The sequence below is a fragment of the Centroberyx gerrardi genome, chromosome 12 (genome assembly GCF_048128805.1).
Source record: "Centroberyx gerrardi isolate f3 chromosome 12, fCenGer3.hap1.cur.20231027, whole genome shotgun sequence".
In the NCBI taxonomy this organism is placed as follows: Eukaryota; Metazoa; Chordata; class Actinopteri; order Beryciformes; family Berycidae; genus Centroberyx; species Centroberyx gerrardi.
Window position 1 is genome coordinate 24,955,506 of NC_136008.1, and position 18,534 is coordinate 24,974,039.

At 42.3% G+C, this 18,534-nt stretch overlaps 1 protein-coding gene across 1 annotated transcript in view; it reads left to right on the top strand.

The window, feature by feature from the left end:
- LOC139931856 (CUB and sushi domain-containing protein 3-like) overlaps positions 1-18,534 on the top strand; it is a 214,744-nt gene that overhangs the window by 179,994 nt on the left and 16,216 nt on the right. The window contains exons 60-63 of the mRNA XM_071925480.2: positions 5,407-5,589; positions 11,545-11,718; positions 17,017-17,190; positions 18,035-18,108. Of these exons, the coding sequence (XP_071781581.2) occupies positions 5,407-5,589; positions 11,545-11,718; positions 17,017-17,190; positions 18,035-18,108 (605 nt within the window). The remainder of the gene's footprint in view (positions 1-5,406; positions 5,590-11,544; positions 11,719-17,016; positions 17,191-18,034; positions 18,109-18,534) is intronic.

The window sequence follows — 18,534 nt, forward strand, 5'->3', positions numbered from 1 at the left end:
TTTTCCTCACTTTCCAGCCTGCTCATCACCAGCCTTATCATCGTTACCCTCCTCGCAGCCTCTGATGTATGCTATCGCTTCACATTAAATTTTAGTGGCCGGTTCAGGGACACCAACACTTGAGATGCCAAGATTGGCTCATTATGCCTCCATTAGGGAGGCAATCATTTTCACGGTTCATGGGTTATCGATCATGTAGGTTACCGGATCAAAGTCACACAACATTCTCAAGGGGAAAGAGGAAAGTTTTTTTGTTTTTTTTTAACTCCCTATGGTTGATACATGAATTTTACAGAGCACATTAGGGAATCAACTCAAGTGAATTATGAGAAAAACTCAATCAGTGAACTGTGGAATAAACTGTAAACAGGGAGACTATTTGCCTTCTAACGAGCCTCGATCCTATTGATTTGTTTCTACTCTCCTCTAGGATTCTCTACTCTTTTTTTTTCTCATCTTCTCTAGCATTCCTTTATTCCCTCCCTGTCTCCCCGACCAATCTTGTGCGTAGGTCTGCAAAAGAAACCCGCTTGCATGCAGACAGAGTTTTTTCACTGTGTGTATCTAGAGCAGCTTCAGCACCAATACAGTGGTGTGGGATCCTCCAAGGGGAAGGGGAACGGGGGTGGTGGGGGGTTGGAGGATAAGATCAAATACAGCATTTGGAGCAGAGTGCCAATGAAAAAGCTGCGCAGTTTAGTTGAGTTGTTGAAGTCAACAGCCCGCAGCTTTTCTGCATTGTGCTGACTGACTGGAATGGTAAGAGCTTTGCTTTTTTACCCATACAGGCGCATGTAGATACATACGCATTCAAACACATAAACACACTCTTTCTCTCTCTCCGCCGCTCTCTCTTTCTTCTAGTTAGATTACTTGTTCGGATCCTCTTGAGATGCTTTTAATTGATACCAATTGAAATTTTCATCAGCTGTCTTTTATTCATGCCAGCTGCCTCCAGCTGCAGTTTGGGGACACACACCATGCTTAATTCAAGCTAATGTGTTTGAGTGTAATGTGGTGGCCTACAAGTCAAAATGAACCTAAGACTTCCAAAGCTGCAAACACACACACACACATATAGTCACACAGACACATACGCAGTATACATAGACACACAGTGCGACAGAGACAGCAGGCTTTGTCAGCCTCTATTTCCCATCATCGTCGTATTTCAAGAGCCCCTGACTGAGGCAGCCAAAGAACATAAGTCAGTGCAGACAAACCTCCCTGGACAGATCTGGGTCTTATGATGAAATACTTCTTTAGGTGAAAAGCAAGTAAAGTGCAATCTTACTAGATGATATCTCTGTGTTGTGCATCTTGAGCAACCAGCCACTCCACTGTTAATACTGTAGTCTGCCATGTGGGCATCAAAAGACCTGGCCCCCAAAACATTACATCATAGGTTGCTTACTTATGGACCGGACTGCTCGTTTAGAAAACCCCTGCTGATATATTATGGTCATTTTGTGCAACAAGCCAGTAAAATATTACTGATTGTTCCTTTTAAAAATATTTTTTTGTAAATCAAACCTAGGCCAAAATGGGCAACATCGATCAGAGAGAGTAGAGGCAGAATTAGGCTTTATCTAAATCTGTTCGATGCAGATACACACACACACACACTCACGCACACATGCACACACACACATATTGTGCAGAAGGCCTCCAACACACAGCGCCGTTCAGAACTGGTTTAAGACAAGTTGTAAATTGACTACACTTTGTACTTCGAAAAATATGCGGGAATGCTCATTGCCTAGGTCTAAATGCTTTTTACTATTGTTGATTTATGTATGGAAAAACAGATTATGTACCTGCAATGCCAAGACCGAATACACATTACCACGTCTATCTGCACATACTCGCTGACATATGCGGCACTTCTATGCCTATATAATAATAATAATAAAATAATAATAATAATAAACTTTATTTATATAGCACCTTTCATATCATAAAATGCAGCTCAAAGTGCTTTACAAGAGAAACAATAAAAATCAATAAATAATGATAAAAACAATCCTAAGATATAAAAAGCATAAAACAAGTATAAGAAATATAAAACAAGTATATCAAAGAATAAGATAATAATAAAATCAATTAAAAATAATAAAGAACAATCCTAGATATAAAAAGCATAAAACAAGTACAAGTATAAAATAAATTGAAAATAATAAAGAACAATCCTAGATATAAAAAGCATAAAACAAGTATAAAAAAAATAAAACAAGTATAAGAAATACAAAAGAAGTATGAATTAATAACAGTGATGTTAAAATAAAAAGATGGAATTAATTAAAAGCAAGATCATAAAAATGGGTTTTGAGCTGTTTCTTAAAACTATCAACAGAAGTTGCTTGTCTTATTTGTAATGGGAGTTTGTTCCAAACCTTTGGTGCGTAAGAACAGAAAGCTGCTTCACCATACTTTTTGTAATTCAGTTTTGGGACATTTAGCAAGCCAGCACTAGACAACCTAAGGGAACGGTTTGGAACATACTCAGATAAGCAGTCACAGAGATATGAAGGTGCTAAACCATTTAGGGCTTTATAAACAAGTAAAAGAATTTTAAGTGCAAGTGCCAGTGCAATGAGGCTAGAACTGGTGTAATATGTTCTCTTTTTCTGGTTTTTGTTAAAATTCTGGCTGCTGCATTTTGTACAAGTTGCAGCCTATCAATAGTTTTTTTTAGGTAATCCAGTATAGAGTGCATTGCAGTAATCTAGGTGAGAGAAGACAAAAGCATGGGTCAACTTTTTGGCATCTTCCAGTGAGAGGTAGGGTCTAACTCTTGCAGTATTTCTTAAATGAAAAAAGGCAATCTTAGTAACATTGTTGATATGTGATTTAAAATCCAACTCAGAGTCAAGAATAACACCCAGGTTTTTTACTTCAGGCTTATTCTGTAGAGCCAGCCTTCCAAATCTGCTTGATATCTTTTCTCTCTGTGCATTTGTACCAATTATAAGAATTTCTGTTTTGTCTTCATTTAATTTGAGGAAATTTTTACAATTTATCAAGGGATTTAGGGCATCAGTGTCATCTGGCGCTACAAATAAATATAACTGAGTGTCATCAGCATAACAATGAAAATTCACTCCATGATCACAAATAATTTTTCCAAGTGGCAGCATATACAGACAAAACAGTAAAGGACCAAGAATAGAACCCTGTGGAATACCTGAAAAAATGTCACGCTTGTCTGAAACATGGTCACTGAGACTAACAAAATAGCTTCTGCCAGTAAGGTAAGTATTAAACCAGGTCAGGGCTGTGCCTGAGAGACCAATCCAATTTTCAAGACGGTTTAGAAGTATCCCATGATCGAAGGCAGCACTCAGATCAAGAAATACAAGAAAAGAAACATTTTTATTATCGGCGCTCACTCTAAGATCATTAATGAATGTCACTGCAACATCTTGGTTTCATCATCCCATAACCACTTCATATGGACTTTGCAGTGTACACACACACACACACACACACAAACAAGTGCACTACACAGACACAGGCACAGCTCTTCTCCTTCTAAATGTCATCATGTTTAAATGTGTTTCTGTTTACCTTTTCATGATAGAAACTATGTGTTGTTTTGTTATTAATGCAGCTATTTTGCCAAAGCCTCCATTCCATTTAAAAATTTAAGGCAATAGATACATGCCCAGGTAGAATATTCAAAATCTCAGTGATCAAGTCCCAGTATTTAAAAAAAACTGAAAATACAAGGCTGTGAAGGGCTGTTATGATTTTTTGTCAAAATCTAAGTGATTCAGGATAGTGTTTGGATACAGGAGTGTTTTGGTGCTGCTTACAGTTCTTGCATGGACAATTTTTCAATTTTTGTTGATATTGTTGCTATTGACAGATGCCATTGTCCCACATACAGAGAAAATATTTTCATGGCCATGGTATGAAACCAAACCATTCAACATGCCTTTTCAAATGACTAAAAATGGAAAAAATAAGATAAAATAAAATATGAAGCCGTCATTGAGACGGTGTGTGGACTCTCCATAAAGTTGGAGAGTCTTAATTTTTGACACCATATTTAAATTTCTCTTATCTCTCACCAGCCATTTGAAAAATGTCCAACATGACTTTCCAGCAAATCTCTGCTTTTCAGATGAAAGTGTGATTTGTTCCTCCTTGATTCTCCTGCTATAGAGGGGAACCACATTTCGGTTAGAATGGTGACTGGTGGAAATAATGATACATTACTTTTTGCCAAGAGCTCTTTTCATAGCAGTATAGATAGTTGAACAGGGCGTTGAGGTCACTGTAGGATGGCTTTTTAAAGGGATATCATTAATACATTAAAGTCTGCTCAAATGTCTGTCAAGTTACTCTCCTGATCAAATGCAGCATAGTTTCAGTTAATCAATGAACATTTTGCCCTATTCAGCTAATTTCAGGGTAGTTTGGAACACAGATACATCTAGGATCAGATTCTTTATTGAAGCAACCTTGATGTGCTGCCATCACCCCAAAACCTCAACCAGTGTCAACACCCCACTTCAGCTCTGTGTTCAGAATCCGCAACGCTCAGACATACCCTGTCAGGAAACAAAGTTAGTTTTGCCCAAGGACGATACACACTTGGCAGCATGTCCAAGTGTTGAAGTCCCTGGCCGCGGCAATCGGAAATAAACAAACAGAAATTAATTCAAGGGAGGAGGCGTTGGGAGGGAGAGCTATATGCATCTGATTGGCTTCTTGCGTTAAAAATGAGCAAGTCGGGAAAGATTTCTTGTTGAGTAGGCACAAGTTAGGGCAGTAAGGCAAAGCTAGGGATTTGGAGAAGCGAGCAGACAGAGGCTGGCATCTTACGGTCCCGCCAGAGACAGTCAGTACCAGTTCAAGACCTGACCTGATATTGTGGACCAACACTCAGCCGTCTGTTTACTTACTGTAGAGCTCATTGCGCCATGGGAAGAAGCACTAGACGAGGCGTATGAAAATCTGAACCTTAGACGCACAGAGCTAGCAGCTGAGGCTAAACGGCGAGGCTGGAAAGCCAAGGTACGCCCTGTGGAAAATGGTTGATGTGGATTTGTTTAACAAAAGGGTAATCTGTGCACAACCGTGTGTATGAGCCAGGTGCGTCGGAGGAGGAGGACAAAGGAGAAATCTGTAGACTCCCGCACACTGTCTTCACTTACAAGAATTTAATTCTTGGAGGTGTCATGGGCTGAATTGGATGAAACGTCTACTGTATGCTGCGAGGTTCTCACTTGATAACCCATATGACATACCTGCTCTCACCCACCTCTCTTTCTTCTAACATCCAAGCTAGATTTCTACATATTTCTTGTTAATACGTATTTTTTATGGATTTTCTGCCATAAAAGACCACCCCATTTGGGATGATTTCTGATTTCCTCATCTTTGCCCCGCCCCCGACAGTGATCACCTGCGGCGACCCCGGCATTCCAGCGAATGGCCTTCGGTTCGGCGATGACATCACGGTGGGCCAGAACGTGACGTTCGCGTGCCAGCCGGGATTCTTGATGATCGGAGGCGACAGCGCTGTCACGAGGACCTGTACCAACAACGGCACCTGGAGTGGCACCATGCCAGCATGCCAAGGTAAGAACCACACACACGCTCACACACACACACACCTGTACACACACGTGTTGCAGTAGACAGTCGACCTTGATAACCATCAGACCATGCTGTAACAACCTTGGCACGCTAGCACTCTTGTCACGTACAATACAAAGTACATGCTTACACCCTGAGATCTAATGAGATTAGCAAGCAAGGTGACACAGAACTTCCTATGTGGTCTGATAGTGTCATGGTGTTCGCTTCAGTGTGCTGATAACGGAAATATCTACAATACATAAGGCTGGATGTCCGTAAGACAGACGCACGCACGCGCATCTGCTGATACACGTGCGTATGTATGCACTTACACTTACACACACACACACACACACAAAGTACACCATTAATCTTGGATCTGTTCTCTTAAATTATGTCTAGCGGGTATCTGATGGATCCCTAAATGACAAAAGCGGAATTATATTTTAATGAGTCCCTTGATTCAAGACAATATTTCTCAGCTGGGTCCCGAGCAAAAAAAAAAAAAGTAATAATAATAAAATAAAGTTTAAGAGCCCTTGATCTAGGACACAAGGATTTCACCCGCACCTGCATCTAGAGGTGCACCTGTGGTGGCACAGAGCCGAGGCTAAAAGTTCCTCTGACATGGGATGATGGATGGCTAACAGCTCCTCTTCATCACAGCGAGGATCCCGCTAATTGTACTCCAACGGTTAATCATGGCCCTCCTCTCTCTAAAAGTCTATGCGCACTCTATGGGCTTGATTAACATCAAAGTTAGAAAGTCTACAAAGAGGACGTAGCTGTTGTTCGCCCATCAATGCGACGGCGCACAATGATTTATGACGCTCGAGCGGAGGCATAGATTAGCATATCTGGCGTTGGCACCCAAAAGTGAGCACTGCAGGGAAGATTAACTTGTGCAGCGAACAGTTCAAAAGTACGGCAGCATAGGGAAGAGCCCACAAGGCAAATGGCGGCACATTGTTGCTAAGGAACTGTTCCCAGGCTGCTGCCTCAGTAACAGAGGGGAGAGCTGGGTTTCTATTTGTCTGTTGAGAAATAGGAACGGGGAGGGAGGGAGGGAGGGAGGGGATGAGAGAGACAGAGAGGGGGAGAGAGAGAGAGAATGAGAGACTGACAGACACAGAGACAAACACAACAACGGATAACAGAAAGATAGTCAGAAAGAGAGACTGGCAGAGAGAGAGAGTAAGTTATAGAAAGTCAGAGACATGGAGAGAAAGGGTTAGAGCGAGAGCGAGACAGCGCTAGAAAGATAAACCAAGAGAGAGCAACAACAGAGCGCCTATCGATCATTCTCCTCTCATGTAGCGGCTGATTCTATTTCCTGACGTGCTAAGTGCGGACCCAGAGCCAGCCTGCGCCGCCGTTCCCCAGCTTAACTTCTCATAGGGAGTAAACTGCACGCTACTTGCCCACCCTGGCTCCCCGCGCCACCTTGCCCAGAAGTTCCCAACAACATCCAAGCTGACACTGATTTGTAATATTTCATGGGCACGTTTCATTATTAAGGCGCTCTGTTCAGTGGTTATGTTGAAGCTGTTGGATGAATGGATGCTCGCACGGCTGTTACCCAAGGCAGTCTAAGTGGAGAGATAGGGAGAGGCAGTGTGTGTGTGTGTGTGTGTGTGTGCGCGCGGCTGCGTGAGGCTCCTAACCTCCGAGCTCTAATCCTTGACAGCTACCTCAACAGCTCAGGCGCTCGGCCCCGATGCCGCTGCCGGCGGTGGGGGTGGCGGCGAGGAGCGAAACCCGAGGGCTTAGCCTTTCTCACCGTGCACACACACACACACACACACACAATCTCACGCGGGTATTCAATTACACATCTCTGTCTCTGTCACGCATACATACACCCAGATGCTTACACACCTTCACCTTGGCTTCCCACCGCTGCCGCCGCTGCCTGAGTGCTGTCAGCTCCCACTGACCTGTATGCATTAGTCAGTGAGCCGGAGGGTCGCTCTCTCTCGCCTCCTCTCCCTCACTCCGCTGCTCTCGCCTTCCCACCAGCACTTATCTCTCTCACGGGGTGAATGAATTAAAGAAAGGCAAGAGAGAGAAGTTTGATTATTAAGTGGACGCTCTATATTAATCTCCCCGTTCCTCAATGCGGATTGGGGTATTCAGAGGTAACACAGATGTTTTATAGTTTATTTATTTTTTAGTTTCTCCTTGTCTCCTCTCTCTCTCTCTCTCTCCCTCTCCCTCTCTGAGACTCTCTAGGACGAGCAATGAAACAGCTCGCCGGCAATCACAGCTTTTTTTTTATCATCTCTCTCGCTGACAGCCTACGCACTGAGAGGTCTGAGAAAAGGACCGAGAAAATATCCGTTTTTTTTCTCACATCCGAGACCAAAAACGGTGCCTCCTCCAATAACATCGCTTGCCTTTTTCTTTTGCATGATCGGGTTTAAGTTGAAGGTGCGGCGGTTCAGGCGGGGTGAGCGGTTTGATATTGTCATGATGCGGGGCATCTGTCATCCTGTCACAGGTTTGGATGATGTGCCGCAGGGATATGAGCTGATAGATATGCCGGAGAGGGGGGGAGGGGGAGAGAGGGAGACAGGGAGAATTTGAGACTGAAAGAGACGGAGAGGTTTTGCGCGTGCCGACTGTGTTCATAATTTTGCACTTAATGTGAGTTCGGCGCCGCCAGCCGTGGCGATTGTGTGTGGCGTGCATTCATGCGCACTCCGGCTATGACACATCCTAAGCCTCACCCGGCGAGGATTCCGTTTGAATCCCAGGTTTGGCGTGTTCAGCTAAGAGGCACTAATGCTGCTTAGGACTGCTTAGGAAAATGGGGACACTCTCTGCTTCCCGTTCGGTTCTGCCTGCCACACGTCTTTTTCTTTTTCTTTTTTTTTTTGTAATTTCAGATGCAGCGCATATATGATTATTACTCCTCTAATCAGCGTAACATGCCTGCTGCGCACGTGCACTCTCCCTCTCTCACACTCTTTCTCTCCATCTCTCTCTCTCTCTCACGCAAACAAAGAGAGACACACATGCGCAGTCAAACCAACTTTCTGCTTTATAGCATCCAGCTGGGCATTTTAGTGAGGTAATTCAGACTGAAGTGGCTTTTTTTTTTTGCTAGGACTCCAGAGCAACAACATGAAAATCCCCAGTTGAAGAGACTCTTTACTAATTCATTATTGTCAAGGAGAAACAAAATGACATTAGACCAGACAAAACATTCAAAAACAGCTTGCAACATCAACACGGTTTTTGCCTTTGACGCTTATTCAAAATTCATCATGGCCCAAATATCCACCCAAATATAGTACTGCTCTAAAGCGAACATATACCGCTGTGCTATGTCCATATGGAAATCTGTTTGGATCCACTGCCAACCAAGAACAAAAGGCGGTTCCACCTTGGAGAGAATATTGCTTGAATACCCCGCAGTGGCACACTCCACATTCACTGTAATCCAGCGTGTTTAAAAATCACAGCCACACTGAACTTTACAACACTAAAAACTTCCCCATCGTGCCTCTATCCTTTATTAACACTGTCATGTAATCAGCCCACTCATTTTCAAACGTTAAGTAGCCTAGAACTGAATCGGAATAATGTACCAACAAAAAACTTGTGTTTCAAACAACTGGTGGCAAGACTATGCTTTCAGCCTTTCTGTTTGTGAAAAATAAACAGAATTGAAACCCAATTAAATTACTCTGTAGCAAGGGAGCTACTGTGCAAGAGCAACCTTGAACTTAATTGTCATATGTCTATGATGGCTACATCTGCATATGTGCGTGTTGTATTTGGTAAGTGAAAGTGAGTGGGGTATTGTACTACACTACCTAAAGGCTGCACCTTAACTAGAGAGCAACTGTGTTAACATGACAGTTTAAGTAACTGCGGACTTGTAAACTAAACTTCTGATCTTGCCAGACAGTTGTGAGGCCTGGACCATGGCTTCGGTTTGCAGGTCTTTGTTCAAGTGGTTAGACAGGTTGTCTGTGTGTGTGTGTGTGTGTGTGTGTGTGTGTGTGTGTGTGTGTTATTTCGGGCATGCGTGAGTGTGAGAGAGACAGACGTGGGGGAAATGATGGGTGCTGAGGAGGATACTAATGCTATAAAACAACTGCTATAATTTATTCACACCCTTAAAACCCATATCCCATCTGCCTCCCCACGGGTTCATCTCCAAGTGTGTCAGAACAAACTCCGAGCTTTATTATGCATTCATTTATTACGTTTGTTGAGCAGAAAGTTTACGGCTTACACAGACACAAGATGCCCCCTCTCCCCCCTCCCATTTCCGTCAGAAATGATTCGGTCTACTCAGGGAGTCTTTTCCAAACAAAAACGCCAGGAAAATTCCACGTAATCTTCAAAACCCAGAACATTTCTCTGGACTAGAGACCCAGTTTCCAGTCAATCACACTGCACGTTATGTAAAATGCCAAATTTGTGCCACTTTGCTGTACTGCATGCCTTTCAATAACTGTGAAATAGCACTATAATTTGAAGCATGTTGTGTAATGACCATACATTTGACAGAACAATTCCCATTTTACCTCTACAATAGCAAACTCATTTATATATATATCTAAGGACAATGGTTTGACAAAATAAATAGGCAAGTACTTAAGTAAGTAAATGTTGTCTGACAAATATTAGCCTTCTTGATAAGGAACAACAGTCAAACCAATTTCAAGTGCACTCTGTCATGTTTTAGGAAACAAGCAGTGCTTTGGAACATTGAAATGTTTATTCATCCTGGGTAACTACTGGCATAAACACTAACCATAAAGATAAAACCTAAGAGTGACAATTCCACCGGATGAAAAGTGAATTTACTACAACGGTAAACACATTTCAACACCTCTACCGCCACTGCCATCACCATTACCTCCACCTTTTATCTTTTTGGATTAGGAATGCAAAGATCCGGGATATCTCCTTATCTCTGTAAATCCACTTTAATCATAGTAATTATCTCCAAGCTAAAACATTCTCTCTAATTACCTGGTGTTGCCATCTATTGGCTGTCCATGTTTAATTGTGGGGAGAAAGAAGAAAGCAACGGTCAGAGATCCAAACACACTAACAAATTATTGTTTGTGTCTATGTGTGTGTGACTGTATTTCATTGGCTGTGTATGTCTGACTGCCTGACCCTTTGTCTCTCCTGTCTGTGCTGTATCTAAGTTTGGACTTGCCTTTGTTTCGTGCCTATTTTCACTCTGACTTGTCTTGGCTGCTATTTGTATGATGGGCTGGGCTGAACTTGCTCTTCCGGTAGAGTTTCCTTCCTGAGTGTGAGTGAAGATCAAAATGCCTGCTGTGAGAATAAGGTTATTGGATGTTGATAGCAAACCTAATCTCCTATGGACTATGCTTCTCCTGTCTTCACCCAGCACCTAGAAGAAGCCCAAGCTGTGCAGAGGTCACTTCACTTGTTTGTTATTGGACATTGACTCAACTTTTTCCAACCGATCTAAAAACATAAACAATTTAAGGGATTTCACCTGTAGAACCCGTGTATGCAATACTCCTTAAACCTCTATGCACGGTATTAGGTTATACTGTAGTACAGAGCAGAATTGCAGATAGATCTACTTTTCTGTTCATCCTCAAGAAAATCCATAACACTAGCCAAGCTGCTATCAGTTGACTGCTGTTTTGAATTGGATTTTAAAAATTACGCAAAGAAAAATAATTATACCCCCTTCAGTAAGGGGGTAAAGAGTGGCTATAATTATCTTTACCCCCAATTGATGGATTGTCTTCATTGGCCTTTCTAGTAGTAATCCTTATTTTTACATTTGGAAAGACGTAGTGTCTCCTCTTTTGGTCTTAGTCTTGACTTGGACTTGGTCTGGATTTGGACCTGGTCTTGACTCAAACTCAGCTGGACCTGGTCTTATAATTGACTTGGACTCCACTAAGGTTTAGGTCTTGACTGTTTGTGTCCTTCCTATCCCCACAGTGGTGACGTGTCCTACGCCCCCGCCCATCCCCAACGGCCTCCTGGAGGGTTCGGTGCTGGAATGGGGCACCAGTGTGAGCTACAGCTGCCTGCCAGGCTACGAGCTCTCCTTCCCCGCTGTGCTCACCTGCACGGGGAATGGGACATGGAGCGGAGACCTGCCTCAGTGCCTGCGTGAGTCACCAATTACTCTCATCGTGATGGTGGTGATGATGATGATGATGATGATGATGATAGGGGTCTTTAGAGGAAGTCTCCTGGTGTTGACAGTCTAACCCTTTCTCCAGCACCAAAAGTCTGGTTTGTCAAAAGCACTGGAGTGTCACCAAGATCAATATTGTCACAATCTAAAACATAGTTATTGGCACAGTTGGGTCCGTTTTGCTGATGTCCTTGTTTTAACATGGTTGAACATGTAAAATAGTTAAGACTCATGATTAAAAGCTGATAGACAGACAATTGTTTTGCCTTGTATTCATCTGTTGATCTTAAATCCAAATTCCATCATTGATAAAAGACTTTACCTCACCTTACTTATGCATTTGACTGTAAAATTACCAGAGTTCCTGTTGGTCATAGAATTTCTGGAAACCATGGAAACCTATTGACAGGTTTTTTCCACACAGGTTAAGTCTGGGAATTTGGTAAATTCTTTGGGAAAGTCATGGAATAATGGGTAATTTTACAAATAGGCCACTTGACAGGAATATACCAGAATGTTTTTACAGCTTGTTTCACATATTCCTTGCCTTAAATGGTGGTTTTCAGCTGTTTTTCTACATTGTATCACCGCTTCTCCACAGCAAGTCCAACTGTGGTGGAAACCAAGACTGTTTACCCCTTTAGAACTTTTCTGAGCTGAAAAACAACATTAAGAAACCGAGAAGGAATACAAATTTTACATCGATGAAGTGTTCCAACTTAATAAACGTCATGGAATTTTACATCAGGGCTACAGGGGGAAAGCTGAATTACAAAACAAATGGAATAAGACAATCTTTGTGCAAAGAGAAACCAGAACATGGATATAATGGCATGGTTGCAAAGTCAGGTTCAAGGTTGTAGTTGCGAATTTGGTTCATTTGTTATCATATCCCGTAAATGATACTGAAAACCTGAAGGAATGGCATGGCATTATATCCTATCCCGTTGAAATGAAAAATGCATTGACCCCGAGCCCTGGAGCTAATGCTGCAATGATGATGATGAAGAAGACGATGATCTGAACGGAGCCCCGAGAGAGGAACCTCATGCTCTTTACTACATTAAGACCTTCTCAGAGTCATCTTTCCAAGCATAATGATAACCCAGGGGATGCTTGGTCACTCAAGAGCATCTCGGCGTCATCACGATCATTCTTGCATTACACCAGTCGGACAGAAATGAAATATCAAGGAGGGTAAAGTGCTTACACGTGTTTATTTCTCTATGACTAAATGGGATAAAAACAAACGTCCCCACTGAAAAACAAAGGGCTGAATGTTGAAGAACTGCACTTTACATCACCAAAGTTGATTACTGCAGGACCCCTATGCAGGGACTGTGTGATGTAAGCCATCAGACGTGTGTTTCATTGACTACATCCATCGATTGTGCATACTGGAAGCGTTGATTGTTGACTTGTTGATGGTAAGAGTTTATGGAATAAGCAACTATCTGGCTGAGGGAAGTAGGAGTGCTGGCGGGGTTTCAGTGCCACCTGTTAGATCATGACAAAAACTGTCTGAGACCCCTGGGCCCTCCCAAAAACAGCTATATTCAATTCTGTGTTCTTTTGTAATTGCTGCTAATTGCAGTTTTTGGTGCTTGTGGCCCTATTCAGTCAGTCGAACAGGGTCCCATTTGGGTACTTAGCATCTGAGATCCAGCTGACAGACAGCTACTGTTTGTGTGGCTGCAGCTAGAAACACCGTCCCTTATGCGGCCATTTACTCTCCAAAATAGCCTCATTGCAGTCGTTCCTTATAATTTATGTAAATCGCTGCGCATGCTACAGTCTAATTTATATCCGGCTTAATGTAAAATGTTATATTTGTCAGTGTTATGACCAGACATGACACACTTTAGCACTGCTGAGTGACCCAGTGCCTGATTTTGTCTGTGTTATGTTATGTTTTGGTCTTGAGTTGTGGTGATGGATATTTTTAGTTTCTTAATGTCTATTTGCTGTCTGCTGTAATTATAATGAGCAATGTCATCCCCCACCACACTACAATCACCTTTCCACATCAGCACCCCCAGAAACAACATCCTGCAGCTATATGAGCATATATCGTTAGTGTTCCATGATGTAACATTACTTTTTAATGTGTCTACGCAGAGAATTATTGTGAGCGTGCAGTAATTATACTTAATAGCTTCATCACTTAGCTACAATACAGGTGCCAAAAGGAGTGATATAAACGGCAAAATTGACACATTAACGGCCGTGTAAACATCGTTCAGTGTGATCAATAATCACCTTCAGTGAACAACCTGGCTCTCCTTAACATGTTGTTATAGCAGGTCTCCTGCTACAGTGCTCTACATGGACTCAGTCGGTGATAAATCACTGAGGTTTTCTAAGGCAAAAGGGAGTCTGGAAATTAAAACAATAGGGAGGAAAGTGCTGATCATATTTGGTGTAGAAAAAGTTATTATCTATGCATTAAAATGTCAGCGAAACATTATCTGCAGCAGACTGGGGTCTGAGTCCCTATAGCATGTGAAAACATTATGAAGAGCTAAATCCTTAGTTCGCGTCACTGCACACAATGTAACCACAGTACTCGCCGTTACAATCTCAGCATTATTTACTAAATACATGCATTCGTCATGGAGCAGTTTCAAATGCATACAGGACAATGTAGTTCTTGTGTCAGTGCTTGCAAGGCAATTATGAAGCTATATCCTTAGCATTACTCAATACACTGTATTGTACTGTAGGTTCAGGATCTTTTAAATTACAAACTCAGCAGGACTGCTAATCAGATTACGTTTGGCTGCACCATTCATCTGCTGCAAAACCAACCTCATATGTGTTTTCTGTTCAGTTTAGTGCAGGATAATTATGAAGCCATAGTCTTTCTGTTTATTAGACATACATTGCTTTGAGTCTAGAATATATGATTGCCATACATACTCAGCAATTCTGTCTGAAAAGCAGCTCAGAAATACTGCAAGAGATGGCATGCATCTGCAAAAGCAAACCAGACTGCGCACTTCTTATTATGAGTGCTTTGCATACATAGCAATTATAGCTGTGTCCTAACCATTTGCAAGACGCACAATAGAGTAGATTTGAAATATTCATTGATAGTGTTCAAACAGTACTGCTTATATGATTAATCTTCGCTCTGTACTACTCTACAAAAAAAAAGAAAACAAACAGGCAAGTGTTTCTTAGATCTGAAACATTGATAGAGATTAATCCTTACAATTACAGAGCAGTGAAAGTGCTTAAACATCTATATTCATCTTCCCCGTGACAACACACGGAAAACGGAGAGCACGCAGCAGAACTTGCAGGCTAGTTCATGTGTCTGCAGGGATGAGACTGTGATCCCAACTTTGAATCTGGCCCCTGCATACTGATGACTTCAAAGCATAGATAATTCATCAAGGAAAGAGAGAGGCTGTAAGAGAGAGTGAGGAAAAAGTTTGGGCAGTCTCCCTCTCTCTCCCCCTGTCTCCCTCTCTTCCTCTCTCTCTGTCTCTCCCCCCCTCTTCCTCCCTCTCTGTCTCTGTCTCTCTCTCTCTGTCTCTCTCTCTTCCTCTCTCTCCCCCTCTCTCTCTCCCACACACACACAGGCACATTAAATATGCTGAGCTTGGTTTGGCCCGGGGCCATTTCTCTTATATTTCCATAAAACAGTACATTATTTCCCTGCGGCTTGAAGCTTGTGACTGATGTGCATGTCACCTGTTTGGCCTGTAATGTCACCCCTCCAAAAAATGTTGTCTGAATACCAAGAGTTACAGTGCCGTTTGAAAAGTGACAAGAATCGTTTTCGGATTCAGCCAGAACATTTGCATCTTTATTTGTTGGCACATCAAACACGGTCAAACTATCGGCGGGGTTGGTTGAATTCACAATGCATCTTTTTACAGAGGCGACCTACAGTATAGGCAAACATATTTTCCAGGGGAAGATATGTCTCTGAATACATGGATTTGTTGCCAAGATAACAGTATTTGCAGTAATGGCTTTATTCAGCCATTCCTGCATGGGCTGGATTCTAATCTCCCCTTTTACTAGATATCTATTATGTCAGCGAACGGTTGTGGGAAGCCCCTGTGTGTTCCTGGCTTCTAGGAAGAGAGCTAGCAAGAACTTATCTCTGTCTCCAGACCTCCACGCAGCAGCACACGTCAGGTCTCGCGAAGCAGCCTGCCTTATTATTGGCTTGATCCCCGCAGTGCTCCGGCTGCGTGACTGAATGCTATGACTCTCGTCCTTGCCTCTGCTCTCACCCACACAGAGCATTCCTAAGCCTCCTACAGCTAACGAGTAACCCTCGCTGACGAGTATATGCTTGAAGTGGATGGATGGATGAATAGATAAATGGGTGGATAGATGGAGGGCAGGATGGCTGATTCCAGTCCCCCCCAAACCCACTCGCTCTAAGCTGTTCTGATCCATTTGATTCGATGCCTATAGGCCATAAAGTGAAGGAGTAGCGGTGATAATCCAGTGGGCTTCATCTGCGTATGCTGTAGTTGGATTCCCATTAAAAAAAGGCGACATCATGCAAGGGGCTTTGAGAGCAACTGCAGCAGCAGATGGCTCCGGTTGTGTTAACCTCAAGGCCCTGTCAGGGAAATTAATATTTCACTTGACAATTATTTTCATCTAAAATGACCTCCCTCACCCGTTCGTTACTGCCAAGACGCTTATTCAGAGGGACTACTTTAACCACTTGCCGCCAAGGTTGATTGTTGGAAATAAAAAACCCTGATTAGATTGAATAATTCAACCTGAAATTAGGTCGTCAATGTATTATCTGCCCACATGCAATAAAAAAAAAATGGCTTAAAGAATGCGTGCAAGAAGGGTTATGTCAATGCAATTTGAATAAGCCAGTGCTTTTCAAGTTGATGTACAGCTTCGAAAACAGCAATCACAACAGCAGTAGCGCAGCACAGTTGTAACCATCTTAGCCTGATTTCTCCTCTATGAGTACAGCAGCAGCCAGTACAGCCTATTATTTCTTTAATGCTGAATAGTCATGTTGCAACAAAACACTCCGATGACTGGTTGCTATATTGTTCCTTATGCCTTATGATGGGTAAAAAGAGATGAAAGTTTGGATTGTACAAATGGCGCAGAGCAATAGGGCAACGCCATTGCAATGAAGTGGAGTGAAGGCGCCACAGCACAGCGGTGGAACACTGTTGCATGCAGCGCTTGCAGGAAAATGTGTGACCTCTATGTTGGCTGTGTTGGCCCTTCATTTCTCACGTCAGCAATATTGCATATTTCTGCCTTTCCAGCCAAGTTTTGTGGAGATCCTGGTACGCCTGCCAAAGGACGGAGGGAAGGGCGTAGTTTCATCTTCAAGTCGGAGGTGACGTTTAGCTGCACTACCCTCCATGTCCTGGTGGGCTCAACCACACGCATCTGCCAGGACGACAGCACCTGGAGTGGATCTCAGCCTCGATGTATAGGTACTGCATGAGTTTGTCTGAGTCAAGAAGTCCATCAAATCATCTGTGGATCGCCGCACTGGTCCTGATTCAACTAGTCTAATCCATGTAATAGTTGAATGTTTCAAATTATCAGTGTGGTGCAGAAACCTTGAATCTCCAAAAAAGTCAACTTTATTTTTCATAATTTACAGTGTATTATCAATGTTTATCCGATCTTTGGTTTTTGTGATATTTCGGCATGTATGAGATAAGCATTTTCTATGTGTGGGAGAGAAAAGTAGCAAAAATAGCAAAATAGGAGATACAAGGCACCATCAAAACTGAAAGAAAAAACAGAGGAGCAGTTGATTTAACTAATCTTCCATATGATGTTTCTCTTTTGATTCTGTTGTGGCTGACATGGAAAAACAAAACACAGTTGAGGCTGAACAAGAATAAATTTGTTGCCATCTGGTTCTGACGTAAAACTGGATGACAAGAACAAAATACATTATTATACATTATTTATGTTGTTGCATCAGGGCTTGGGGATTCACTCTACAGTATATACTGTAAGGCCTCTGCGATGCCTCAGATTTCCAGCTTACTTGATGTGTCTCAGCTTGAGTTCTGTTCCACTGATGATTGAACAGTATTTAAAATGCTTCAAGTTTCCAAGAAAGCTAGACCCAAGTAGGAATTATTGAAAATTAGAGATGGCAAGGCAATTCTGCTCATGTCACAAGGCTACTTTAGTAATTGTCCTCTGGTACATGGTACACCAGGGGGAAATTGCTCAGTCATTATCAATGATTGCCCCTCTGTCATATTCTAATTTTTATTTCCTTCCAATCCCTCTGCTCAACATGATTTCCTGTCCCAGAGCCCACCAGAACCACCTGTGAAAATCCAGGGACACCTGAGCACGGCTTCATGAATTACACCACAGGCTTCAAGGTAAAATGAACTCCCATTATATGATTCATATGTTTTAAATTGGTTCATGTGGTCACATATCTCTCAGATGAATTGGTTCCTCAGCATGTTTTTCAGACTGGACTGGACAGATTAGACTCCTAGTATAGGCTACTCTCAGCTCTACTCTGTTCTATAGTACTCCTCTAATTTGTTTACAGTTTAAGCTATAATATATAGATCCTGCTTGAATTAGATAAAAAGTTCTAGCCGAGACTTTTTGTTTTGTTTTGTTTTGTTTTTTCATTTTTTGCAACCACCCTGACCAACTATGGTCCATAGTTTGAAAAGCACTACACGAATCGAATCCACTTCACTTAGATTCAATTCACTTCACTACAACACACTCCAAAATATCAGTAGTTCTACTCTCTCTATTCAACTCTGTTGCACTGTTCTTTTATACTC